This window comes from Furipterus horrens, unplaced genomic scaffold (genome assembly GCF_987537825.1).
Source record: "Furipterus horrens unplaced genomic scaffold, mFurHor1.1.pri manual_scaffold_2, whole genome shotgun sequence".
Classification (NCBI taxonomy): Eukaryota; Metazoa; Chordata; class Mammalia; order Chiroptera; family Furipteridae; genus Furipterus; species Furipterus horrens.
This window is the reverse complement of record NW_028327172.1, coordinates 140,026,935-140,054,905: the sequence shown is the minus strand read 5'-3', so window position 1 is coordinate 140,054,905 and position 27,971 is coordinate 140,026,935. Positions and strand designations below refer to the sequence as shown.

Sequence of the window (27,971 nt, the reverse complement as noted above, 5' to 3'; positions counted from 1 at the left end):
TTATATTGGGAGTCTGGGAGTGGGAATCGTTGATTTAATTTAGAATTCAGGTCTCTTCTATAGTATACCTGTATCTCCTGGACTATATTAGATAGTGGCTGAAGTTTTAAAAAATGGATTAAGCAAATCTGCATTTGTTCTTTCCCGAATGAAGGCTACAGCCTACCTATAATTACAATTCCATACCACCACATGCATGTATTCTTTCTTGTTTTTATTTTATGAAAAAGGTTCTTTAAAATCTCCATTACACTTAACTGAATACAAGGTCTTAAGTGAAGGAGGCCTTGTGGCCTCATTTGCAAGAACATGGCTGTGCTCCTCTGGCCTTAAAATTTCAGGAAGGGCACTTCAAATGGCTTTGTGTTTGCATGTTTCAGCGCCAGAGCATAGGAATAGACCCTAGCATCCACTGTCAGATGTTCTTCAGCTACCAGAGCTACAGGAAGCAAAGCACACAAGTTAGACAATGAAGTTAATAAATGATAATACCCCTTTATCATTCAGTTAATATTTATTGAGCAACTACTATATGCCAGTCCCTATGTTAGATACTGGTGATACAGTGGTGACCAAGACACTCTGCTTTCAGAGATCTTACTGTAGTGGAAGAATAAAGGATACAGAAAAGCAGGGTTACATTTATAGCTTGAGACAAGAACAACAGAAAATTAAGAATAAAGACAGAAAAGCACATATGTCAGAGATGATTTTGTGTGTGAAAATAGCTATAAATGAACAAGAGGATCTATAAAGCTTTGCTATCAGAGTTTGCTATTATGAAGCTATATAGTGATCACTCAGTAGCTTATTGAGGACATTCCCTCTGCTAGGGGATACATACTTTGCACATGCAAATTAACTGTGCATGATAGGATTAGAATTCTATCAAGAATGCGATCTCAGAATCTTATTACAAAGGGCTTCAATGAGAACTTCTGTTTCACTCAGATGGGGTTATCATACTTCAAATCTGTCTCTTGTTTTCCTAGCCACTTGTTTAAAACAAGCTGAGACATTTTAATCATCAAAGGCAGGGTATGTCCTACTCTGCCTGCAGGTGCATTCCTTGTAGCAAACTGAACTCAAAAATCCTTCCTACTTCTCAAATGTATTATGTTGAATGAATTATTTGATTACTATATATTTCAATTCTAGTAAAGCTAGGAAAACTGGCTCTTTTACTCCTCCCCTCTATATAACCCTTTCTACCTTCCTTCCCTTTCTTGCTATTTCCCCTTCCTCTAAGGCCAGAAGGGAAGTTAAGTTAGGTGGAAGGGAGAAGGAAGGAATTTAAAAAATAATTTTCTAATATAAAAAGATAGAGCATGTAACATTTAAGCATTATGTGTCAACACTGTCCCATTAACTTATTCATGCTTCTTCAAATGTAGGGGCTATCTACCTATTGTTCCTGTTCTACGAGAAAAATTTAGAGAGGCTATGAAACTTGTTCAAAGTCATAACTAATACATGATCGGCTGAGCCTCAAATCTAGTCAAATCTGTCCGACTCAAGTTAAATCTTACCTATAATTGATGGTCACAGCTTTCTCTGAATAAGTACCTAATAAATTATTGAGCCCTGGCTGGATGGCTCAGTTGGTTGGCGCGTCATCCCATACACCAAAAGGTTGCAGGTTCAATCCCTGCTCAGGGCACATACGTAGGTTGCAGGTTCCATCCCTGGTCAGGGTGCATATGGGAGGCAACTGATTGATGTTTCTCTCTCTCTAAACTCAATGAAAATATCTCCGGGTAAGGAGTAAAAACAATTCAATAAATCGAGTTTTTTTCAGTATGAGTGTTTCTAACTTTGAATCTGGAGGTGGTTTTTACCTCAGGTCTTGTTTCTAAAATATCAAAGTAGGAAAAAGTAGGAATGGAAACTTTTCTAGGAACTTGAAATCACAGCAGTTCTTAAAAGATCCACTTTACTTTCGAACAAACAACATAGACATTAGGAATAAGATTGTAAGCCAGTGGTATGAAGGGTGCAAGAAAGAGACTACTCTCAAAGCCTCAGATCTAACAGTGCTTCAAAATTTTGAAATAAAAATTGAATGAGTGAATAGGCACCTACCCAGCTTCATGAAAGGCCTCTGTCATGTCTTCAGTACAGCACATCCTCATACAGTTATATCAGAGGACATCTGTCCACATAACCTGACCTTTCTTTTTTTTTAAAAGAAAACCCCTAAGAGGTAGGCTGGCCAAGAATTACACAATGTAACTGTATGACCAGTAATTTAGTAAGGGTCACGCTGCTAGTTAGTATGGTTCATTACTTAAATGTGTACATGTAAGTGCACACTGCACTTAAAAGGAATATTGTTCAGTTCTTTAACTTGTACCGTGCATGAAGAACTATAACATACTAGCTTATTTGAAATCAGCGAAGTGTTATCTATTTATACCTCTGCATTTCCATGGATTCAAGATTTGAGGTATAGACTAGTTTGGGCTAATTAGCAGGAATACAATCTTGACTATTCTATAGGAGAAAAAAGGCCCCCGCTGGAAGCTTTGACTGACATGAATGTTTTGCTCACATTTTCAAACTATGCAACCAAGAAAGTAAAAATTATTATTGGTCAACTGCCGTTTTAATAATTTTTAGGTATTTGACTTTAAGGAGGAAGAATTTAAAAAAACAATTATATTTAGTTCCCCTTTGCTGGGGATGGGGAAGGGAAAACTAGAGAAAGTTGGGCAATAATCTCAAGAATGCTTACCTTCAAGTCTCTTCATCAGGTCATTCTTTGGTAAGGAAATTACTTCCACAAATTCTAAACAAACAAACTGCAAGTGAAAACAAAGCTGAAGAAGGGGAGAGCCTACCAGAACAACATAAAATGCTTGTAGCCATTACCACTACTTTAAGCCATATACACGGTCAGCCACTGGGAGTTGAATAACATACCTCCATCTCCTGAAAAGAAACGGGAGAACATTTTAGCAAGGCCTAGAATGGTAAAACATTTGAAAAATTTTGTGTGAGACACATCAAAAAGGCTATATAAGGTGCTCAGAAGAACTGCCCCACATACTTGTCTGACCTGGGAGCCGGAGGAGTGGGATTGAGAGGAAACTGAAAAGTGAGTCAGAGACAGAGGGAGCAGTATGAAGCCTTTTCTGCTCAGTGCCTGCTGTGGTTCCCTCCAGCAGTGTGGAGGGTTGCGGGGGGTGGGTGTAGGGTTGGGGGAGGAAACACACAAGCATGCTCTTGTTGCTGTGGTAGGCTGCTGCCCTTGCTCTCCCTGCTGGGCCAAATCTGAGAGTAGTGGTCCTTGGGTAAAATGACAGGTGGATGTGGGGGTGGGTGCCTGTCAACTTCAGAGGGAGAGAGTAAGGAGAGAGGGGAACATTTTCTGATTGCTTAAGGTACTGGAAACTTCACCCACTTCCACCTTTCTTTCTTCCCTTGCCCAGGAATTTTCCCCTTTTCCTGAATTCTCTTAATCTATACAATCACATCTCTTAATCTATACAATCTGAGTTCTAACTCAGATCTTATCTGTCTTTTTAAAAAAGGCAATAAGAGTTTAACAAATTGGGTCACAAAATTCACCATTTTAACCATTTTTAAAGTTACAATTCAGTAGCATTAAATAGATTCACATTGTTATGCAATCATCAGCACTATCCATCTCCAGAATTTTTTCATCATCCTGATCGGAAACTTGATACCCATTAAACACTTACTTCTCCATCCCTGTTGACCTCTATTCTGCTTGCTGTCTGAATGCATTGATGTTAGGTATCTCATATTGGCAGTCACACAATATGTACCCTTCTAAGGTTTCTTTCACTTAGCACAATGTTTTCAAGGTGTATCCAAATTATAGCATGTATCAGCACATTTTATTCTTTATGGCTGAATGTGATTCCATTGTATGAATATACTACATATTATCTATTCATCTTTTAATGGACACCTGGATTGTTTCTACCTTTGGGATACTGTGAATAATACTGTATGAATTTTGGTGTGCAAGGTATTTGTTTGAGCCCCTGCTTTCAATTCAGAGGAGTATAATTGGGTATATACCTAGGGCTGTAATTGCCAGATCACATGGTATTCTATGTTTAACTCAGGAACTACCAAACTCTTTCCATAGTATGTTCTGTATATATTTGCTAGTTTAAAAACTGAGCATTAAATGCCCTGGCTGGTGTGGCTCAGTTGGTTAGGCTCTGTCCCACAAACAAAAAAGTCTCTGGTTCAATCCCTGGTCAGGGCACATGCCTGGGTTGCAGGTTCAGTCCCAGTAGGGGTGTGTACAGATGTTTCTCTCCCTTTATTTCTCCCTCCTCCTCCTCCCTCTCTCTTAAAAAAGTGAAAAAGAAAAAGAAAAGCATTAAAAATAAGCTACAGTGGAATACTTAAAACATTTTGGAGCAATTAGAGGATGAGAAACATACATATATAATTTCTTGTGTATGGATCAACACCCCTTTTATGGGGGTGGACGAGGAACTGGAACTGACAGGGGCATTAAAGTTTCTAATTCCAAACTTGCTAAGAAATACAGAGCAAAGGATTTCCTAAAAGCTTTTCTAAATATGGAACTCAGTAAAGAAGAATTAGTAAGCTATTGTCTTGTTACAATTATTCACGCCATTCTTAAAAATATAAAGACAGAAATCGGTGATTTTGAAGACTTCATTGTTTACTATTTACTCCTATAGCTAATATTACTGAGAATAAACTCCATACAGAAAATAAGGAAATGTATAATTTAACATTTTATATTAAAAAAAAATCAAAGAAGTGGGTAAAGAAAAATGCTAAGATACACAAGATTATGAAAATAGCCAAGAGTACTGATGAAGCATCTACAAAAGACCATTATTCTTTTGACCAATCAAAAATCAAACTAGTAACGAGAAGTTAAAAGATGTTTAATGCAATTCATTTACAGTAGTCCCTCTCTATATTGCGGTTCACTTATTGCAGCCTCACTGTATCGTGGGATTTTTAAAAATACTATAATTATTTATCGCCGATTTTTCGCTATAATACAGGATTTTGTGGTACTGTATACATATGTTAAAGTTACATAGGTTTAAGAGTGTAGAATATGTTTAAGAACATAAGTAGTGTTTATAAAAGTGTGGAAAAGGTTAATAAGGGACTGGGAACAGTTTATAAGTGTGTGGGAAAGGTTTATAAAGCCTTAAAATATATAGAAATACTAAAATGTAAGGTTCCTACTTCACAGATTTTCACCTATTGTGGGGGGGGGGGTGTCTAGAACGTAATACCCGCGATAAGTGAGGGAATGCTGTACTTTAATGTACCCAGCACTCACCTGGCTTTGGCTTAGGTCTTACATTTTCAGCCTCATCTCCATTAATAGTCACTGTTACGATGTGTGTGGTACAGTTTGACAAACCTGGATCCATTGAGACAGCTATGGAGAGAAGCAACAGGTTATCTTTACAGACACCAGTCAGAGGTCATGTTTCATGACTTAAATGTCTTTAGAAGAAAACTAGGCTTGTCATTCCTTTAACACAGAATTTATGCAGGAAAACTAGTTTTCTCCAGTCACTTAGCATATGCTGCAGGACTATGGAGCTTATAAATCGTACTCATTTTCCCGAGAGTTCCTGAGTAAAGTTTGATAAGTCTGAGGGATTTCATCACATTAAGAAAAATATCTTCTAGAAAGGATCATGGCACATGGATAAGGTGAGTATGTAATAAAGCTTAGAATGTAGGAAACTCTGGAAGGCAACATAATTTCCTAATTTCTTCAACTTCAGGTCCTTCCTGCTCAAACTTGCTCTCATTTGGAGGGGAGGGGAAGTTCACATGTAGATGGTGCCCAAATCTAACTAGGATCTCTCTTCAGTGAATTAGCCAAAATAAAAGCCATTTGAATTCTGACCATAAAGAACATGCAAAGAATTAATCCTTTAACACACAGAAGAAACTGCTTGGCTAATTTTCAAGTTTGTCCCCACTTGCATACCTGGAAAGCAATACAAACCTGGAGAACATTCAGCAATATCACCTTTATAGCCAGTTTCTTCCTCCAGCTCTCTCAGCGCAGCTGCTTCTGGGCTTTCATTGTCATCTATGAGACCTGGAGTCCAAAGCATTTGTGAGGTGGGAGAGGAAAGTCACTTTTCTTTGAACCTCTCCTTCTAACATAGCTGCTGAGCTATGTGAGAAGAATCTGAGGATTGCGAAAAGTGGTCTTACAGACTTTTACAGAAAAAAGGGCAAAAGAAGGAAACCCTGGGCAGATTAAGCTGGTTCTGACAGCTCTCATCTGTTCTTACTTAGACCTAGATTGCTTTCACGGGTCAGCACTAATGTTTGTCTCCAGCACAGGCAGTACCGATCTGTGAGGACAAGTGTCATGGTGGTGGCTGAGTGGTCCAGGTTTCGGACCTCGTCTGTGACTACAGTACAGGAAGCCTGTTACTTTTGTTGTTTCCTCTTCTGTAAGATGGAGACAGTATTACCTATCTTGCCTTCCTCCCTCACAGAGCAATATTGAGACCCTGTAGTGAAGTGCTGAGATGAAGATCACCTCTGAGGGAGAAGAACAGAAAGGACAGAACTGCAGGCTGGTGGACTCTAGGTAACTACCATGGTCACTGTGAGGAGTAAGTAGAGAGAGGCCAAGTGGGAAGAGGACAGGAGCAGCTGAGTCACTTTCCTGAAAGGAATAAAAGATTGCAAAAAGAAAGGTGAAATATAGGCTATTCTGTTACTTTTAAAGTTATTAATTTCTTCAGTGAAATGGCAAGTAAATGAGGAAGAAAATAAAGTTAAGTATAGTGTGGGATGGTGTTTGAAATTGTAAAACTTAAACCACTAATGATACATGAAATCTAATCTGATAGGAACAACCCAATTAAGTCCTATAATAATGCATGGCATAAGTTATAGATAGCTTAACTTATTATGCAACTGAAAAAATGTTTTAGTGGAAACTAAGATAATTTCCTTGGCCTATATGCATATGGGAGAGTCAAGTTATCTTTTCCACTCAGTTTTTGGAGTCTGGCCTAGTTATTACTGTAAATTTCTTGTCAGAGGCAGATGACTAGTGATAGAAGGTGAAATAAATTGACAAATTAGGGGGAAGCAATTACTCAAAAAGGCTTTTAGAAAGAATGTGGGAAAGAGGACAGGTGGCTTGGAAAGGTGAGCCCTGACAACACACCTTCCATTGCCTCCTTGGGTGAATAGATCATAAGAGTGTGGCTGGAGGCACCTCACTGCAGAAATGGTTTTGTTAAACTTAAAAAGCCCATGGACAGATACAAAGGTGTTAAATGTCTAAACTCTGCAGTACTTAGGCCCTGCCCTGGCTCAGTCCAGCAAGTCCCAAGCAGCAGTTTCCTGTGTTTAGTGACTCACCTGCAGGGAATTCTAGGCAGTAGCCTCCCATGGGTGGTCTGAACTGTTTCACCAGAATGATACATTCATAATGAAGAGTTCTTTGCAGCACTGGGATAATTGTTACACCTGTCACAGGAAATAAAACAAAGAAGTCTCTAATGAAAGGTCAGTCACACCAGCAGTCTCTTCACAGCAATCTAACTAAAACCTCATATTTTAAGAAATGCTACATTTGAAGTCTACCTTATAGTTGCCATTAGCAACAAAGTTAAAAGCTTCAGTACTGGCAGTTAACTTGGAAATTATTCTCACTTAAAAATTAATTTAAAAAAAAAGTAAATACACTAATGTATTGCTTATAGTTAGTTGGCTGTAAACAAAAACAAATCCCCACTGGGTTCCCAGCAGGGAAAACAGCATTGTGCAACTACTCTGTTTGCTCCCAGTAAAAAACCAGAAATTGAAAAATAAAAGTGGAAAAACAGGAAAGATGTATTCCCCAACTTTCCCTAGACCAGAGATGAGTTTCAGGATTTTTTCTGGGACCTTTGCAGTCAAAGCATTCATTCCTGAAAATGAAAGTGAAGTGAATGAATAGTTGTTTCCCAATTCCACTTCCTCATCAATGCAGAGACCACATGGTTGACAGCAGGAAGTAGTGCAAGTTTTCCAAACCAACCGCTCTCACCTAGATCCTCTGAACTGATTTACAAAGGATTTCTGTAAGTCGTAACATATCTACACACAATATGTGGCCTTCCATTCTACTGATTTATGCCTGGCTATAAATTTTGATACACCTTCCCCTCAGAAACACTGTTTGAAGCTTGGATAACAGAAGCCAGAAGTTATTTATAAAGAAAGCTTAATTTAGTTATACAGCATTGCAAAAACAAATACTAGATTTAAAGATAAAGTATCATAGTTTGAGATAACTCTGCTCTGAGATCTTGGTTACAGTAAAAACAAAACAAAATAAAAACCCTCCTGCCCCTTGCCTGCTACAATAATGTGTGGTAACTTCTCTTAGGAAGAGTTTTAATAGATTTGCACTCATTACCATCAGCCGACTGTCCTTTCCTCGTTGTACGTTTCACTGTTTCCCAAGTTCTATTCCGGCAGAGAAGAAAAAACAAAATTATTAGTGCTGAAGAGGAGAATGTTCTTAGGTTTTATGTGTAAGGCAGAACTTTACAAATGCAAACATGCAAATGTACTAATGGTAATGGTCAACAAGACCACAGCAATACGCCCTGGCTGGGCAGCTCAGTTGGTTAGAGCGTCATGCCAGTATGCAACACCATGGTTGTGGGTTCAATCCCTGGTCAGGACAATTACAAGAAGCAACCAATGAATGCATAAATAAGTGGAGCAACAAATTGATGTTGCCCTCTCTCTCTCTCCACAAAATAAATAAATAAAACCAAAGTAATAGAGGGCTGTATTTAAACAAAAAGTCAATTGTCCTGTCTTACAGCTTCTGCAAAGTACTAAAGAAAACCTGCCACCCAACGTTTAGCCCTCTGGGTGCTGTCACTTGAGCTGCCTTTCAGAGCATTACTTGAAATACTTCAGTTTGGATTATAAATCTGCAGGGGAGTGGCACAGCTGGTGACTATGGCTTTGGAGGCTGTTAAGCAGGTTATGCACAGTAAGCCCCTATTGAGAAAGGATACTTGGCTTAATGAAAACTGGTTAGACATTTATACAATTTAGATTTTAAAATCTGTGACCTAAAATACACAATTTGAAAGTAGGACCTTTCTATTTATTGACTGAGGATTTCTTACGTTTAGAAGAGTGCTCTACTTTGCTTGAGTGACATCTTACCTAAGGGGAAAATGAGATAACCAGCAGATACCTGTTCCTGTTTATGGCTTTATCTCTGATTAGCTGTTTGTTTCAGGGGAACACTGTACTGAAAATCCAGTTAGTGGAACAGCCATGTTGTTTGCAGGGGGAAGGGCATATGAGAGAAATTCCCCCTTCACTCTCATTCCTTAAATAGAAAAAAAAGCAGTTGTAAGAGATAGGGGTGAAGAAGGAAATAATTTTGGATCTAAGAGAAGACATCTGAGTGGTATACGAAAGGCATCAACATCTGTCTCCCTACAGTAGCAGTGAATATAAGATGTACCACTTGGAGGAACTCTTACACTTTTTATCTGGCTGTCCTTAAGGTTTGGATTGTGCCACATTTCTATTTTTAAAAATTCAGATATTTAATCTAGTCAAAAATAAACTTTCTCTAAACTATAGATCTTTCAGTATGGAACCCAAATTCTACAAGGCAGATCTGTCAAAATGAACCTATGAAAATCAAACAGATTACTATGAAAACTCACAGCTGCCCAGCATTCCTGTTAATAGCAAGAAGCCAACCAACAAGCAATTTTGATAAGTCAATAATACATATTGCAAGAGACAGAACACCTTTTGTACGGCTCTCTCTGCTGCCTCTTAAGGTTAGTCCTAAAGACTGAAGAAGAAAGTGCTGGGAAAAACACTGAAGGTCCCATCCCAAATACACTAGGAATAAGGGAAACAAAAAGAAGAGCATCATTATAGTGTTTAAGATGAAGTAGACAGCAGTAATGAGCCATCAGTTATAAGCAATAAAATATAAATGCATTTTAGGAAACATGAGAATAAGAATGCCCATGTCGTCGGCAGCCGTCCGTCTCGAGAGACGATGGTGTAGCTTCTTAAGAGTCTATCTGCACCGCCGAGAATGGCTGTGCAGTCCGACTCGGGAGTGACATGGTATCTGTCTCCTCCCGTGTTGAATCGACACCATGCGATGACGCTGAAGCTACAGAGCCTGGGCAGGGTAATATGGAGGGTCTGCTGTTGCCCATGCAGCAGACCCCCCCTCTCTTCGCAGCTGAAGGGTCCAAGGGAAAGACGGAGTCGATACAGCTTGGCTTCAGGTGCGCCGCAGGAGTTGCCGGTGTTGACTACAACGTCAAACCGCCTTAGGGACTCCGGCTCCGGATTTTCTGTCGGGGTTTACTCCCTTAGCCTTTCCCCTAAAGAGGTATGCCGCAAGGCAGCGGAGGTTTTTTGGAGTCAGAGTTTTCCTTCTCTGATGTGCCCTGACTGGAAGATCGAACCAGCGACACTTAGCTCGCAGGCCGACGCTCAATCCACTGAGCTAAACCAGCCAGGGCCTAAGAATGCCCATGAGCGCTCTAGTAATTAAAGAGACCCAGAGAGATGTACATTGGATTGGTCAGAAAATCTTAGTCCCCACTTACTAACCATGTAGGCACAACCTACTCAAGACTGTTTTCTCATTTGTAAAACTAGGGAATTAAAGAGTATGTTATTTCACAAGCCTCTTGTAGCTTTATAAGCCTGACTCTGTTAAAGTTACTCCATTACTTAGTTTTTGTTACAGGAAAGCTGTTTTGCTTTTTTCCCTTTAGTCAACCAAACACAAGAGGTTGGAAAGGCCAGAAGTTCTTTACTGAATGTCAATAAAGGGGCATAATGCCAGCATACTTTTACACTTCTGAAATTAATTCCATAGCCTCTTCCATGAATAAGTGAAACAAAGGATTCTCTAGCTGCTATCTTACTTATCCTTATGTACATGTTTTATATCAGGTAATAGATGAAATGTTTTATAAATTTATAAATCATAGCCTACTGTAAAGTACAGTCTCATTCTCCCAAGCTTGACATCGTGTACGAAATGTCAGTGCTTCGCGGAAGACCTCTATGGAGGCTGCAAGGAAGACCAGAGGTGAACATGCTAAAGTAAGCCATGTAAGTATGGCCATTTGGTAGACTGTAGAGCTTGCTCCCAAACTACTGAAGCAGACTCTCCAAAGGTGAGACCTAATGAGTATTTTGAAAATAATCCCTGAATAATTCTGATGCAAATTCATTACAGTGCTGGAAGCGCGGGAGAGTGAGGTGAAGAGATGAGCTGGTGCAAATCAACAACGTGCTCCTCAGACACTAGTGGTAAGGGTTTTATTTGCGTTATAAACTTTATAAGGGAAGAGAACCAAATGATATCACTATAAATTGGGTTCTAATCTCTGTCCATAGTGTCATAAATACAAGTACATTTGAACATATTTGCTTAGGCCTTGCCACATTTCTGAATCCCCTACTTAGTTCACATTTAGTTTTATACATCAAACTCACTTTAAATAATAGGTAATATATTATTCCACTGTAATGCTGGACTGTAGTGTGCTTGACTTTCTTTTGGCTTTTAACAACAGTGCTATGGATATCCTAATGTTTCCCACAGCTCTCCCACATTGGGCCTTATTAATATTTTTGCTACTTTAATAGATACAATAAAAAGTTGTTTAAATTACTGTGAAGTCCATGTACTTTTGCACTGATGATAATTTCCTCACAAAGAAACTGTATTCTTATTTGATCACTTAAATGGCCTTTTTATATTCATGAATTTATATCATTTACTCTAGATACTAAATTTAGTTACATTGTTATATTTTCTCATTCCATTTTATTCCTTTTTATACTTCACTAAGGAAATGCTTAATCTATTTTAATACATTTTTGATACTTATAAAAAAATTACTAAACAAATAATCTGAAAAAGAAAAAAGCTTAATCACACAGCTGCCATTAATATCTTTTTAGTTTTCCTACTAGCTTTTTCTTACACATTATTTGGCAGAATTTAAAAAGCATATATACAATTTTCTATTTTGTTATCAAGTTATTAACTTTTCTCATATTGCTAGGTTGTCTTCATAATCTTTTGTAGATGGCAGCATAATTTTATCAAATGCATACACTATAACAATTATTTCCCTATTTTTAAATTGTTTAGGTTGCTTTCCATTTATTTTTGTCCTTTTTAAATTTTTATGATTATTTTTTCAGGCATAAATCTGATTTTAAATAGTTTTCTTAGGACAGTCTCAGACCCCATGGTGATCTGGACCCAAACAGCCCTTTTATCCGCCCCCCCCCCCCACCAACCGTATCTTTATAGCAATTGATACATATTGTGACATGCTTTACAAAACTTATTTTTTCCAATTTACATTTCCATGACCAAGGTGTAAGAATGTAACTTCTACCTCAAATGTTTCCTCTTAAATTCTAATATAGAGATTAGAACTGGTTTAAATTGGAAGGAACCTGTATTTTTAATTATTTTGCTGTTTTATCAGCTTAAATTAGGTTTGTCTAAAAAGTTTTAGGTTCACACTAATCTACTCGAGGAGAATGGTGTTAAAAGAGCTTCCTGGCTAGTTACTGTAACAAATTTACAATGTAATTTTAATCAGATTATAAGTGATTCAAACATTCTAACAATAGAAAACAGCTAAATTAGATTCTTTAAGATAGAGAGTTCACAGTGAGGAAAATATCCAGGTTTATGCCAAATACTAAGTAGAGTATTTGAGAACCCCTAATAACCAAATATTTTACAAAAGAAAAAATAGTTTACCTTGTTTTACCAGTAGGATCCATGTAAGTTGTTTTTTCCAACTTGACCCATTTTCCTTGTGCCGTTAACTAAAAGGAGATCAGATGATAGATAAATTGGAAAACTTTCAAACTGAGTTGTTTTTACTTAGGTTTTTCTTCCCCCACATTTTCTCTATATGGCCCTCCCAATTATCCTGTTTCCCTTCTAATCATTCATGTGCAAGTTTTCAGTTGAGAGTATTAAATGTTTTCTTGAAGGGTGGTTCTGCTTCATTTGGAGTTTTGGAGGTAGTACTGAGAAGTGAAAAGAAATGACAGTCAAAAACTCTTTGGGGTAAGGTGGGGAGGGAAGACTAGAAGGGAGCATAGAGGAGTGATGGGCTCTCTGGGATGCTTCTCATATTCTGGCCTCTGATCTGGGTGCTAGTCATGTAGGTGTGTATGTTTAGTATGTAAACCCACCAGTGGCATTTTACTTTCAATGGCTATGCAACGAAGCTGACTATAGGGAAACCATGTCCAATGACTGGATTTCCAATGACGACACATGGGTTTCCCATCCAATGTGAGTGAAATGCTCAGCATCTGTTGCTCTGCTTTGACGCTGAGGAGTTTGGGTTCCCAGGACTAACTTATCTGTGGCACTATACGGCACCAACAGGCAAGTGTCATTGTGTACATAAAGCAGTAAATGCTTCCAGCATCTTCTTTCACTTCTTACCAGAAGCAACCTACTAATTACCAGCAGATCTAGTCACAGACAACAGGGGAGAGTTTAATTTATTTTTTAACAGGAAAATATTTGGGCTTTTATTTTTCCATGTTATTCTCAAGTAGGCAATTACAATAATGCCACACATCCCTATATGATTTTCTTTTTATGTGTTTTACTTTTTTTTACAAGGTGTACAGAGGGAGGGGCATACAGTATTTAATAGAATATTTCTACAGAACAATAACTTATGTCCTTGTAAAAATCTGTTCCTCTTTAAAACATTTAACTGAAACATCTGTTTTAAAGCTTTGCTAATCAGATTTGTTTTAAGAATTAAAACTAGGTTGTAATTAATGTCAGTAATATAACAGTGACTAGAATTTCATTTTCTCTTCATAGAGATACATTGTATCATATTCACTTGGCCAAACCCTTAAATACCTTTTAAAGGTTTCAATATTGTGCTTTAAAAAGAACTGTTTGATGCCAGACTATGTAAGAGAAATAAAGTGTTTAAAATTTTGTGTTCATTATCTTTCAGTTTATTTTTTAAAATATAAGTTAGATGGCTGATTATATTTTCTGTATTAGTTTTACAGGATGTTTTAAACGTAATGTCCACTTTCATTTAAGTGTTTTATATTACTGCTAGGAAGAATAAAAATGGAGATTTTTAAAGGTTCTCACAAAAAAACAGAGCTTTCAGGAACAGTACTGCAGGGCAGTGAATCACAAATTTTAGATTACATTTTTGAAGAACACATTATGGAGGCCAAGAGGGCACAGATGTTCCCATGGGGACAGGCCCAGGCCTTGGTTCTGACTGGCTTTCAGGCCGGGGTTCATACCAGCTTATAGTACTTGATTTAGAACTGGACTAAATCAATGCAGCACTTCAGAGGCTTGCCAAACACCCAGTATTTAGATTTCTAACCCTATAAACTCCTGAGTGCAGATATCAACAGGAAAGAGAAGTAAAGCTTTTGAAAGTTTTGAAAGGTAAAAACTTAAAAGTGCAAAGAGGATGGAACACCTTAATGAGGTGGCAAAGCAGCTATCAAGGGGGAAGAAAGTCCTAAATCTCCCAGGATGTGCAGGTACTCAAATGTGCTGACAGCCCATTTAAGGACCCTAAATACTGTTTTCTGTTCTCTAAAATTTATCTTAACATAATAATATTCTAATTAACTGTACTAATTTTATGAATTTGTAACTCTGAGCCAGAACTATTTGTTTAGAAAAATGTCAGCTCTTGCCCTGGCTGCTGTGGTTGGAGCATAGTCCCCGTAAACTGAAAGTTCCCGGTTAGTTCCTGGTCGGAATACATGTCTGGGTTGTGGGTGTGTATGGGAGGTGACCGATAGATGTTTCTCTCTCACATCAATGTTTCTCTCCCTCTCTCCCTCCCTTCCCCTCTAAAATTAATTGGCATGTCCTCGGGTAAGGATAAGAAAAAAAAAAGTCCTCAAAGGAAAATAAAATCATGAAGACTTGGTGATGTTCCAAATAAGGTCTCCAAGTTTCCTCATGCACTTAAAACGTATCTTTTAGCTCACATTCTAATTAAAGCCAGCTTGAGTGTTAAGTTCTTGAAAGTTTCTTAACTATAAGAAATAACAGTAGGCTGAACTGGCCAAGCGTAGCACCCAATCTCTGGTACCGGGAGCCACAGCTTCCATATCTCCCTTGCTTGGTGACACAGAGTTCCCTCAGGGACTTCTCAGAAGAAATGAGGAGTCTGTCTGGATACTCATTAGCTTTTCAGAAAAATACAAAAGGCATGGAGCTGAAGTTGTATGAAAACATTCTATCTAGAAACATCTTAACATATTTCTCAATTACTAAAGCTATTTATAAGAAAAATACCTTTACTATTTAAAAATACTAGTGTCCTTATTTTCCTTCTAATTCTTCCCGAGTAGTCTGAAGAGCATGATTTACAGAATGCTCTCATACATCTCTGTACCTTTCATGTTATTGTAAACAATACTTTTCATTATATATATATATATGTATGCATATAAATAATTCAGGCTACATTTACATGTATAAAGTTGCAAAAGATCCTCTAGGGCAGCAGCCCCCAATCTTTTTGGCACCAGGGACCGGTTTCACGAAAGACAATTTTTCCATGCATCAGGGGTAGGGGGTGGGATGAAGGGCAGGGATGGCTTTATAGCCTTTCACCACCTGCAGCTCAATTGTCACTTGGCGCATTCTGATAGGGTTTTAATATGAGTAGGCAAGCAACTGATTTATTGTGGTCTCTGCAGTCAGACCTCTCTGCTAATGATGATCTGTATTTGCAGCCGCTCCCCAGCACTAGCACCACTGCCTCAGCTCCACCTCAGATCATCAGGCATTAGATTCTCATAAGGACCACGCAACCTAGATCCCTCACATACTCAGTTCACAGTAGGGTTTGTGCTCCTATGAGAATCTAATGCTGCTGATCTGATAGAGGAGTGGCTGTAAATACAGAGGACGCTTTGCTCCCTTGTTTACCTGCCGCTCACTTCCTGCTGTGCAGCCCTTTCAGGACCTCCTCAGGGTCTGCTGGGCACTGAGCGCCACTCGGCCTGGCCTAGCCTGGAGGGGCACCATGTGGCCACAGCAGAACCCAGACATCACTGGACTACATGGAGAGATTTTTAAATTAAAAAAGAATTGGAGAAAGGGGTCAAGATCAGAGTTCCAAGATGAAGGATTTAAAATTTATCCATTGCAATGATCCCTACAGGAAGAGATTTTTTAAAAGCTAAACTGAATAACCTACAAGACATAATATTTGTCCTGGAACTTAGACTACAGTATTCCCTCACTTATCGTGGGTATTACGTTACAGAGACCCTGGCTAAGTAGGAACCTTACATTTATTCTACACCCTTAAACCTATGTAACTTTTAACAACATACATATACAGTACCGCAAAATCCCACGATATAGTGAAAAATCCGCGATAAATAATTAAATATAATATTTTAAAAATCCTGTGATACAGTGAGGCCGCGATAAGTGAACCGTGATATAGTGAGGGACTACTGTACAACTGAAGTTAGGTTTTTGTTGTTCTTACACATATGAGACCATAAACAGCTAATTAAGATGTGATACCTAAGTATGAAATGTCTAAGCCCTAAAACTCACATATGATTTATTCTACCCAGGGAAACTTCTGGTAAAAATTGAGAATTTTTGTATCATCAGCCAAAGTCCACTTTTAAAATAAGTCTCAATTTCACTAATACATATAATAAAGAAGATACACTCCTGCTCTCTCACACAAGCTCACCATGCCCCCTATTCGTAAAAAGGGTAGGAACAATGTTTAAAAACTGTCCTTGAGAATTAAAAACGATAATTTGAAACAACAAGTAGTCTACACATTTCTTTGAAACTTAGTTTTACGTGGGAAGGGGAAAGGGAAGTGAAAAACAATTTATACCTCCTCTGAAATAATAAATTGTTTGGTTTTTTGAGAAGAATCCGCAGGTTCTTGGTTTTCCATTTTTAAACTAGTCTTTCCAGTCCTTAGGCAAGAAGTTCACACTGCAAGATAAAGAGATATGTGTAAGCTACATTTTTCTGACTTAAACATTTGTTCACAGGCCACTGGTCAAAGGTACTTAAATGGTGAAAAATGAATCTGTAATCAAAGCTGCTTTTCTCATATGAGGATCTGGGAGAACAGCCATAGATGGGAAAGTAAACAAAGACCCCAGAAACATCCAGAATGGAAAGCCACCCCAGTTAGGTCCAGTCTATGGTAGCCAAGTTCCTGCTGTGCACGTTCTAGGACACCTTAGATAACATTCTTAGATTTTCTGGCTCCAAATTTAACACTTTCCAAGGGGACAGTACAAAGATTTTATACTATTTCCCCTGCCACCCCTCAACTATTGTCCTTTATCAACCCTTTACAGCTAAACTTTAAGAGTTGTTTCTTTTTAACTTGTGAGTGGATATACCATGTTAATAATTTTATTTATTGACTTTTATAGAGAGAGGAAGGGAGAGGGGAAGAAAGCAGACATCAATTTCCTGTTCCACTTATTGATACACTTACTGGTTGATTGTTCTGTGCCCTGAGGATTGAACCTGCAACCTTGGCTTATTGGGACAATACTCTAACCAACTTAGCTACCTGGCCAGGGACCATGTTAAGAATTTTAAAATGCACAGTGCAGTGGCATTAAATACATTCTCATTATTGTGGCCAGTTCACTTTATTTTACTTATTTTTGTGTATGTGGCCCATTCACTTTAAAGTTTTAATGTGTAAAAGCTGTAGTTAACTTGTACTATAAGATCTGTGAAAAGAGTAGTCCCACCCCATTTGTTCCTAAAATTCTTTCTACTGTCTTGGTTAAATTCCTTCATTTTTGTACCCTGAATGTCTGAACATCATCTTTCTACCCTCAAAGTTGCTGAAAATAATTTTCTATCAGAAATTGGGAAGTGATGCTCAGTTGTCTTGCTTCTGGTGTTTCTGTTGTAAAATCTGAAGCCATTCTGACTCTTGATCCTTTTTTTTTGTGACCTGCTTTCTTTCTCTGCAAACTTTTAGTTTTTCGTGTCTTCACACTGATGAGTACTTTAATCTGGAAACTTCAGACTCTGTTTCATGTTGGGGAACTTTTCTTGAATTATTTGACTAATAATACCCCCTCCCCCCATTTTCACTGCTCTCTCTTTCTGGAACTGATATTTAGCTCTTGGATTTTCTGAATTGATCCTCAGTCATGTCTTTTTCATTGTTTTTTTTTTCTGTTTGTTGTTTTATCTACATTTCTCAGAGGCTACTCCAACCCTTCACTACTCTTAAGTTCCACAGTTCTCTAACCGACCCCACCTCTCAACTTTAGCTCCAGGGAAAATATAGACCATCAAGAATCATTATCTCGCTTGCTGTCTTAGAGGGAAAAAATGGCTTTGCTCTATGTTTCTTCTGGGACCTAAAGTGATAATTAAACTACCTATCACATCTTCAATTTTTACCTCAGACAGCAACTTTCCTCCATTCTAAAACCACAACCAACAAAACAATCAATGTTTTCATAACCCTGTTTTCTCCTCTTGAAAGAACATATGGTAGTATCTTTGCCCGTCACAATCTACTTCCCTAACTACATCTACGCATCATCCCCAAGCTATAAGTATATGTGCCTCCAATCCCTTATTCTTCTTTACCAAGCGTAACTTATCCATTGCAGGTCCTTAAAATTCTACCTCTAACATTTCTTGGAACTGTCACCCCTACCATCACTATTCCCACTTAGGATGAAATGATTTTCAAAACTAGCTTCTAGATACTAGATTTTTCTCTACATTGTCTAACTTTCAGGATTGCTCACAGGTTATGTTGCTATAAAAACTCCCTAAAATCACTGCTGAACAGATGAAGATAGGAACAAAGTGAATCTGGATGGTGAGTCTAGAGAGCCATTCTGTTCTAAGAACTAGGTTAGTGTGGGCCTGCTTAGACTTGTTCTGAAGAATAGTTCTTCATCTACTTGTCTTTATTTCACTAAGTTAAACTCAATTTTAAAATTATCTTGGCACAAAGTTAAATGACTTGCACTGCCTGGGAGTCCAGGATTAAACCCATAGATTTATGGTCTTTTGATTGTCAACAAGAGTGCCAAGATAATTCAGTGTGGAAACAAATAGCCTTTAAAACAAATGGTTCTGGAAGTAGGTATACACATAAGAATGAAAATGAACCTCTACTATATATAAAAATTAACTCAAAATGGGTCAAAGACTTAAATCAGAGAGAAACCTGTAAAACTCTTTTTTGACTTAATATTGTATTTTATTTATTTTGAAAAGAAAGTGGTTGTTTAGCTAAAAACGTGAACATTTAAATACAATTCTGATGCTCAAACATCTCTCAAATCTTTATAGCTGGAAATTTTTATGATAAATGTAATTTTGTTCATACAATTACACATTTTAAATTTCTCCTTAGAACTTTTAGAAGCAAACCTAAGTGTAAATCTTCATGATCTGGGATTAGGCAGTAGTCTCTTAGATATGATACCTAAAGCACAAAGCAACCAAAGAAAAGATAAATCATGGTTTCATTAAAATTAAAGACTTTCGTGCTTTGAAAGACACCATCAAGATAGTTAAAAGACAACGTATGGAATGAAAAGTTTGCAATCCGATAGGCAGCCCTGGCTGGTATTGCTCAGTGGGTTGAGCACTGGCCTGTGAACTGAAAAGTCCCTGGTTCAACTCTGATCCACAGTCAGGGCATGTGCCTGGGTTACGGGCCAGGTTCCACGTTTCTCTTCCTCTCTTTCTCCCTCCCTTCCCCTCTCTCTAAAAATAAATTAAAAAAAAAATAGGCAAAGCATCTGAATAGACATTTCTCCAAGGAAGATCTACAAATGGCCCATAAGCACATGAAAATATGTAAGATCATTGGCCATCAGGAAAAGGCAAATCGAAACCACAATGAGATACCACTTCATCTCCACTACAATTATTATAATAAGAGACAGATAATAACAACTTAGGATATGGAGAACCTAGTACCCTCATACATGCACTGCTGGTAGGAATGTAAAATGCTGCAGACTTTTTGAAAAACTGCCTAATAGTTCCTCTAAAGTTTAACCAGAGTTCCCATATGATCCAGTAATTTCACTCCTAAGTATATAACCAGGAGAAATGAAACATTTCTCACACAAAAACTTCTACAGAAATGTTCATGGAAGTAGTATTTCTAATAATCCCAAAGTGGAAACAATTTAAATGTCTTATCAAGCCATGAATAGGTAAATAAAATGTGGTATTCCGAACAATGGAATATTATTCAGTCATAAAAAGGAATGTAGTTCTGACACATGCTACAACACGGTTGAACCTTGAAAACATTTATGCTGAGTGAAAGAAGCCAGTCACAAAAGGCCAAATATTGTATGATTCTGCTTACATGAAATATCCAGAGTAGGCAAAGCCACAGATACAGAAGACAGATTAGTGGTTGCCAAGGGAGGAGGGAATAGGAAGTGACTACTTATGGGTATGATATTTCTTTTTGATGAAAATGTTCTGGAATTAAATAATATACTAAAAACCATTGACTTTTACAGTTTAAGGTGAATTTTATGGTGTGTGAATTACATCTCAACAACCATTAACTTTGCATTCTTAAAATCTCAAACAGGCAAATGTTTAGGATAGTTGGGCTGCTGAAGGTGACGGTGGGTCCAAAACTGGCAAAGCTGGGAGACTAGTCAAAGGGTTGTGCCTTGGACTCACAGGCTAGTGACACACAGCCTTGCTGTAACAGGCAACCACTTCTCTGTCCTCTGGGTATATATTTTGCCTTGTGCATAACATGTATTTCTGTTGTAAAATTAAATTATTTCTATTGTATTAGAAGGTTATCAACATCGTTGATTGCACACTATGGGTCAACCTAGAAATTAAACTTCCAGTAAGGACTTCGGCAAAAAAGCCGAAGGAAAAGATGACTATATGCGAAATTAAAACCATTTAATGAGGATGAGAGGAAAATATGTTTACACATCTTCACACTCATTAAACTGTGAAGAAGTATGTACAAAATAATATTCGTAAAAACCCAGTATCGGTTGAGTACTTTAGGTAACCTGGCTAAAGCAGCTTGTGGGTGCAGAGCCATTCAAAATGAGAGAACGTCCTTAGTATTAGGAATACAGCGGTGAACAACAAAAGCCCTCTTCTGCAGAAGTTTACTTTCTGGTGGGGAGAAAGGGAGGAAAAGTGAGGCACAATATACAAAACTTATGTCAGGTGACTAAGTTTTATAGGGAAAGATTAAGAAGGAAAAGGAGAGTAAAAAGATGGGGCAGGAGGTGTTGCTAATCTATACAGATTGATAAGGAAACTCCTTAAATGACATCTGAAAAGAGGCTTGAAATAAAGAAGCTACATGGATAGTTAAGATATTCAGAGACAGACATTTAGCATATTGACTATATGCATATAGCATAAGAAAACAGGGAGTTATTCCTTTGGAAGTACCCCAAATAATTTACTAGGTAAATTTAACTGGCATTGGTTTACATTAGACAGATGCTGCACTCCCAGGTAAAAGAACTTTATCTATGTAGATTTTTACTTTCTATATTTCCATTCCTTTCTATTAATGTCAGAGAAGGAAAATTTCTTCCCCTTTTAATTCTGCCAATTAAGAGAAAGTAAATTCTGGGGAACCCAGCAACCCAATTTACCAGAACAGTATGCAGTGCTTGGATTAAATTTTTTTTTCTTTTTTTCTTTTTTTTTTTTTTGCTTTAAAAAAGTAACACTCTGACCCCAAATAACTATTCTGGGACTTCCAGTAAAGATGGCAGTGTAGGTAAACATGGCTCGCCTTCTTTCACAACCACATCAAAATTACAAATAAATTATAGAAGAACCATCACTGAGAACCAGCAGAAATTGAGTTGAATGGAAGTCTGACAACTACAGAATTAAAGAAACCACATCCATCCAGACTGTTAGGATTGGAGATGCAGGATAGGCTGATCCCACACCCACGTGTGGTAGATAAAATCCAGGAGGGCTATCCTTGGAACAAAGAGTCCCAGCCCCACACCAGGCACCCCAGCCCAGGGTGCCAGTGCCAAGAAGATAAATTCCTATAACTTCGGCTGCAAAACCAGCAGGGATTGAGTTGGTGGAAGAAACTTTTGGAGTTTCAAGCAGTTCCTCTTACAGAACCCAAACATGGACTTACTCAGACTCCCTCCCTGAGCTCCAGCACCAGGGTAGCAGCTTGAAAGGCACCAATGGCATACAGGTTTCCCATAAAGTCTAGACAACATGGTCAGTCACACCTAATTTAGAAGAGCATAAGGGTCTTTCCCTCAGCCCTATGTATTTTTATGGGCAAAAGGGCCACTAGTTTCTTCAGATTTACATGAAACTTTAAGGCATTTAAATTACTGCTAGGTTCAACAGATTTATATCTTTATAGTGTTCTTTAAGAGTTTTGAGGTTCCCCAAGTTAGCTAAACTCAAATACAAAACGGTCTTTAATCAAAAGATCAAGCCTGGGTCAGCAAATGTAGTTATAAACAGTTGTTTCAGACAGATGGTATTAAAAATATTTAGGCTAGAAAGAGAGCTAAAAGACAGATAACAACAACAAAAGCTTCAGGCATAAATTAAAAATGGAAAAAATTGGCAAGAAGTGCTGGGCCTCTCTAGGATAATTACTTTAATGCAATCAGCCCCAATGGGGAAACAGTATTATGTAACAATCTATTGACAATGTGAATAAAAAATGTGATTGAAGAGTAATTTCAAAAATGTATTTTGAAATGGCGGTGGAAGAAATTAAAAAAAAAAAAAAACCAACTATATACTGATTCCCAAAATATCCAGGAGTATAAAAGCATCTCAAAAATACTACAGAAATAGAAAAAGAATATTATTTTTAGCATCATTCTAAATGGTGCCATTTGGGGGACAGTCACTACAAGTAACGCTGCAGAAACAAATGAGGTTTCCATTCCATGCCCCATACTCCTGTCTCCATTGCTGTGATAAAGCAGCTTTCCTAAGCTGACTCAGTGCTATGTTGAGATTTAAAAGTCAAGTTTAATTATCCACTTCATTAGCCAGGATTTAAGGTCATCTATAATATGTGTTATACTTAAAAGAAATACCCCTATACATAACGGTGAATGCTCTACTATTTTAATCCACATAAGCCATTTTAAATGTTCGGTTTGAACAGTGAAAGTCTATGGTGTGTCAAATATTTGATTTGTCCAGGGCACAGAAACTGTAGTGAGGGAAAATGTCACAGGATTAAGAGTGCCTGTACAGTGGACTCTCTAACCTTGTGAGCATGGACAGTTGAAATGTTTGAGTATATACTAAGTGCAAATTGACCATTACTCCAGCCCTTGGGGATCTTACAGTTTAGCAAATAACCACAGGGGCAAATGTCTGCTATAGAGATAATGCAATACAAGGGTGCTTTATATAAGGGACAAATCACATCCGCTTGGTGGTGGGAAAAATTGTACTTTTAAAATGCTGCCATTAAAAGGCAGTTTAATATTAACATGAAATTTACAGACCAAGAAGGCATGGGAAGTATTCCCAGTAGAACAAACCATCATGAACAAAGCAGAGACACTATATGGGGAAGTGTTGAGAAGTTACAGGAGATTGTGGCAAGCGCGGTGGTTCTCAAGCTTTTCCTCCCCAACCCCTCAAAACAACCAACCAACCGACCAATCCACATATAATGGATAAGGTTACTACTTGCAAGCACATCTCCAAAAGCTGGATTTGGCTCGATGCTTTCCCCGTCCCCCAAATTTGCAGGCAAATAAAGCACCCAAAACCTGTTAAAAAAATTTTAACTTACACAACTCAATTCTTTTTAAAAGAAAGGGTTTATCAAAAAGATACTGGTTTTGGGGTGTGGAATCTAAACCCCCTGAAGCATATAGCTAGGTAGGAAAGAGTATGTCCATCTTCCCCCAGAGTTTTGAAAGCATTTTTATAGAATCAGGTGGGGGGAAAAGATGTAAGCCATTCTGAAAGGATCCATCAATGCATGAGCTGTAGACAAGGAAGATGGAGGAAAGAGGGGCTAGTTCCAGGATGGGCAGCAGAGTCTGCAAGGAAGTGTAGGCTCATGTGAATTAGCTGTGGGAAGCAGAAGGGAAATTCATATGTGAATAAGTGGAGGCTCTTGTGGGTCTATGGCACTGGTGGCTTTTGGATAATTGGGATAATAGCCATCTAGAGATTAATACTAAATTTCAACAGATATACAGGAATGTGAGCAGTCTTGTCAGAGCTGTCTCACAGCTATTAACAGGCTGCTTTGTTGATTTCTATCAGTCTCTGGAAGCTGTAATTTTAAGTTAGAACATCTCAGAGTTTTTTTGTCAAACCCTAACTTGCATGCCACAAACTCCTGTTGCTATGTAAGCTCCTCTTGGAGTTAACTCTTCTAATTCTCTGCTGAAGGAAGATGAGTGATTATTAGTAATAACAGCTGGATTAAAGTTACGTGGGAGTTAAGATTCAAGAAGTTAAACTGAGAACCTCAAAAGCAGGCTGAGTTTGCACTCAGGCTCCTAATTTTTATTTAAATTATTATCATACTCGTATCTCAACGTGCAATTTGCTGAGTTTGCAATATGAAGCAAAAAATCTCAACATGAAATTAATTATACGTTGGCTACTATCTCCCAGATGAAAGTTGAGTATTATAAACACCATATATTCTCAACCCAATAAAAGATGTAAGAGCTCAAATCATAAACAAAGAATCTGATTGACAAATGAAGGTCAGGCAGCTGGAACAATTTAATCACTGGGTAGAAAAAGCAACGGAGCACTCTGAAAGAAATTAAGTGGGAGAAGATCAGTTTGCAAAAATAACTTTGTGGTAAAGTCAAACATCAAATGTTTGGACATGGCTAAGATGCCACTCTACATTCTTTCAGAATAATTACTTAAAGAGCCACTTGATTTATAATGAACAGAATTAATATTGTTCCATTTAGTAATTTTGGTTATAATCATAAAACTTTAAATTTTAGTTTTTATAAGTTAATATTTTGATCAGTCCCTTTTTTTGTACCATTTATGGTAAGATTTTGGTGTGGATTCAGTTTAAGTGAGCTTTTCTTCCCTGACAACAATTATTCTTAGATAATGGAGACTTCCTGTCGTCGGCAGCCGTCCGTCTCGAGAGACGATGGTGTAGCTTCTTCAGAGTCTATCTGCACCGCCGAGAATGGCTGTGCAGTCCGACTCGGGAGTGACATGGTATCTGTCTCCTCCCGTGTTGAATCGACATCTTGCGATGACGCTGAAGCTACAGAGCCTGGGCAGGGTAATATGGAGGGTCTGCTGTTGCCCATGCAGCAGACCCCCCCTCTCTTCGCAGCTGAAGGGTCCAAGGGAAAGACGGAGTCGATACAGCTTGGCTTCAGGTGCGCCGCAGGAGTTGCCGGTGTTGACTACAACGTCAAACCGCCTTAGGGACTCCGGCTCCGGATTTTCTGTCGGGGTTTACTCCCTTAGCCTTTCCCCTGAAGAGGTATGCCGCAAGGCAGCGGAGGTTTTTTGGAGTCAGAGTTTTCCTTCTCTGATGTACCCTGACTGGAAGATCGAACCAGCGACACTTAGCTCGCAGGCCGACGCTCAATCCACTGAGCTAAACCAGCCAGGGCAAAATGGAGACTTCCTGTACTTAATTTGTTAATGATGGAAAGGTAGTAAAAGTTTTTTTCTTTTTTTGGCAGGTATAGGGGTTGGGTTGGCAGAGAGAATTAACATTTTATTTAAATTATGCTACCTGGTAGTTTATAATCATTACATTGAGTTCTAGTCTGGTTGAACAAGAGTGAACTGTTAATTACCCTTGGGAAATTTAATGGGTTACAGTAAAGAACCTCTTGGAATAGCACAGTTAATAGTTTGGCCTAGGGCGGTAGAAGTGGCAAAAAAGATTTAATTCCTTGCAGATAAACTATTACTTTTCCTAAAACAGTTTCTGGGGAAGGGGTTTCCAGAGCTAATTCCAAGGAGATGATCATAAAGGACATTGGGACATTAGAAGGAGAAAGGGGTGGTGCACTGTGCAAATTGACCTCTCCAGTTTGAGGTGGTGGCAAAATTTCCAAGTAGAGAAAACCAGTACATAGTTAGAAATATCTGAGAAGGATATTAGAGAAGAAATTATTTTTCATTATTTAATCTGTAACTACACAATAACACCCAATCATTAGGCTACAGACATTTTTTGGTATGCACGAGAAAAAGCAACTATTTCCATTGTAAAGGTTTTATTGAAGAAATTTAATGAATATAAACTTAATAGCTAATTAAAGACAAACGTGGCTAAAAAATAGTGAAAGCGAATTGTGCTGTATCTTTAAAATACTGGAGCATCTGTTCGTAATGTCTAATGTTGATTTATTTGATGCTGGTTTAATGTGTAACAAGTTATGTGAACCAACTGTGAGTAATACTAAAGTATCTTAACCTCCATACTCAAGTTTCCTGGGCTATTATTGTATTACTCCTCCCAGAATGACTATGTTTTGGGTTTCTACTTTCTCCTGTACATCTATTAATTCCTACTTTCAAGAGAAAAAACTGTACCCACATTCACCCCAATCAGTGCTAACATTCCCTTTGCTAAAACTTGTTTATTCGTCGGTTAATCAAAACACTATGTGAGTGACTGCCTCATCTGGCATGAGGTCCCTATTAGTCTGCCACCATTCTCCTAATGTCTAGGGAATCCTCAGCAAACACTGCAACATTATAATCTATTTACCTCTGCTTTGAAAATGCATCTTTAAAAGCAGTGCTCTGAACTAAACCATTTACTAACATTTTTGAGAAAAACAAAACATGAAACAATGCATATTTCTGGGAGGAAGAATTTCTAACCACAGGTAGGCAGAGGACATAGTAATTATTCTAATGAATATGTTTCTAAAGAAGCCTGTAGTCCTGATCTTACCTTTCCAATTTAAAACTGTTTAGATGGACCAGTAAGTTGTGCAATTTAAAGGAGGCATCTAAAATATGAATCTTAGGCATAGGTGCCTGGGAGAAGCCCAAGGCATGAAACTGTAAGAGGCAAGCGCTGGGTTTAAAAGACGTTTCTCAGCTGGTAGTAAATTCTCTCTGATTCGTCTCAAGAAACAAGTGGACTTCCTTAATATTCTATTTTATGTTGCCACTTGGAGAAGGGAAGACAGATGGTAGGGTGATGGGGACGGAAGAGGAGGAGGAAAAAGGAATGATATTACAAGTTCGCGGTAGGATTCTGCCAGTCTCATATTTCCAGCATGGCATGGATACTGATAAAATCTGTTTTTTCCAGGGTGCTGCTTTGCGGGGCTGGTAGAAATGAATTTCTCCCCTTTCCTATTTTCTCCCAAATGTACCTCTCCTCTTGTACTTCCAAAGTCTTACTCCCCAGGATCGTACATATGAGATTCTCTCCCTTTTTCTCATAATCCTCCTCCAATGAAGCAGGGCCATTCCCCTCCTCTTTGCAGATGCCTCAACCACGACACTCAAATTAATATTTAACTGTGATGGTTCCTGATTCCTGTACTCCGAGTAGTTCAAACTCTTTTACTCCAAGAACTTGGCTCGCCTTTCCGCAGCGGCCGCTCCCTTGGTGCCCGGGATGCGCGCCCAGTGCAAACACCAGGACCTGCGCGCATTGCTGCCCGCATACTCGTGGGCTCCCGCCCTCTTCCCCAAATAAATCTTGTACGTGATTGGCCCGCGCCCAGTTACCTACTCCAAGGTGTGGGGCGAAGGAAAGGGTACTCCTTCGGGAAGGGGGACGAAAGGAGAAAGCACAAGTCCAAGGCTGCACTCCCCAGAAATGCCGGCGCTACTGATTTGAGTCACAGCGCCGCCTCGCACTTGTAAGAGGATGTGCACGTGCCTTCTC

At 38.4% G+C, this 27,971-nt stretch overlaps 2 protein-coding genes across 3 annotated transcripts in view; one reads left to right on the top strand and one right to left on the bottom strand.

Moving 5' to 3' along the window:
- Nucleotides 1–11,695, top strand: part of SEC61A2 (SEC61 translocon subunit alpha 2) — a 38,844-nt gene extending 27,149 nt beyond the window's left edge. Inside the window, exons 12-14 of one of the 2 annotated variants that reach the window (XR_016509073.1) lie at nucleotides 6,504–6,598; nucleotides 11,045–11,136; nucleotides 11,264–11,695. Coding sequence is in view for 1 of the 2 variants with exons in the window: in XM_090266538.1 (XP_090122664.1) it covers nucleotides 6,504–6,540 (37 nt within the window). In the remaining variant the exon portion in view is untranslated. Of the gene's footprint in view, nucleotides 1–6,503; nucleotides 6,731–11,044; nucleotides 11,137–11,263 lie in introns of those variants that run through there. The other variant, XM_090266538.1, reaches the window with a different exon arrangement.
- NUDT5 (nudix hydrolase 5) lies at nucleotides 200–27,971 on the bottom strand. The gene is made up of 11 exons (XM_090266541.1): nucleotides 27,816–27,971; nucleotides 16,956–17,059; nucleotides 12,815–12,882; nucleotides 9,799–9,894; nucleotides 8,426–8,475; nucleotides 7,384–7,491; nucleotides 5,999–6,094; nucleotides 5,315–5,416; nucleotides 2,923–2,931; nucleotides 2,735–2,788; nucleotides 200–439 (listed from the first exon to the last, which is right to left on the bottom strand). Exons 2-11 carry the CDS (start codon nucleotides 17,016–17,018, stop codon nucleotides 330–332), a joined length of 756 nt encoding a protein of 251 aa, XP_090122667.1. The 5' UTR covers nucleotides 17,019–17,059; nucleotides 27,816–27,971; the 3' UTR covers nucleotides 200–329.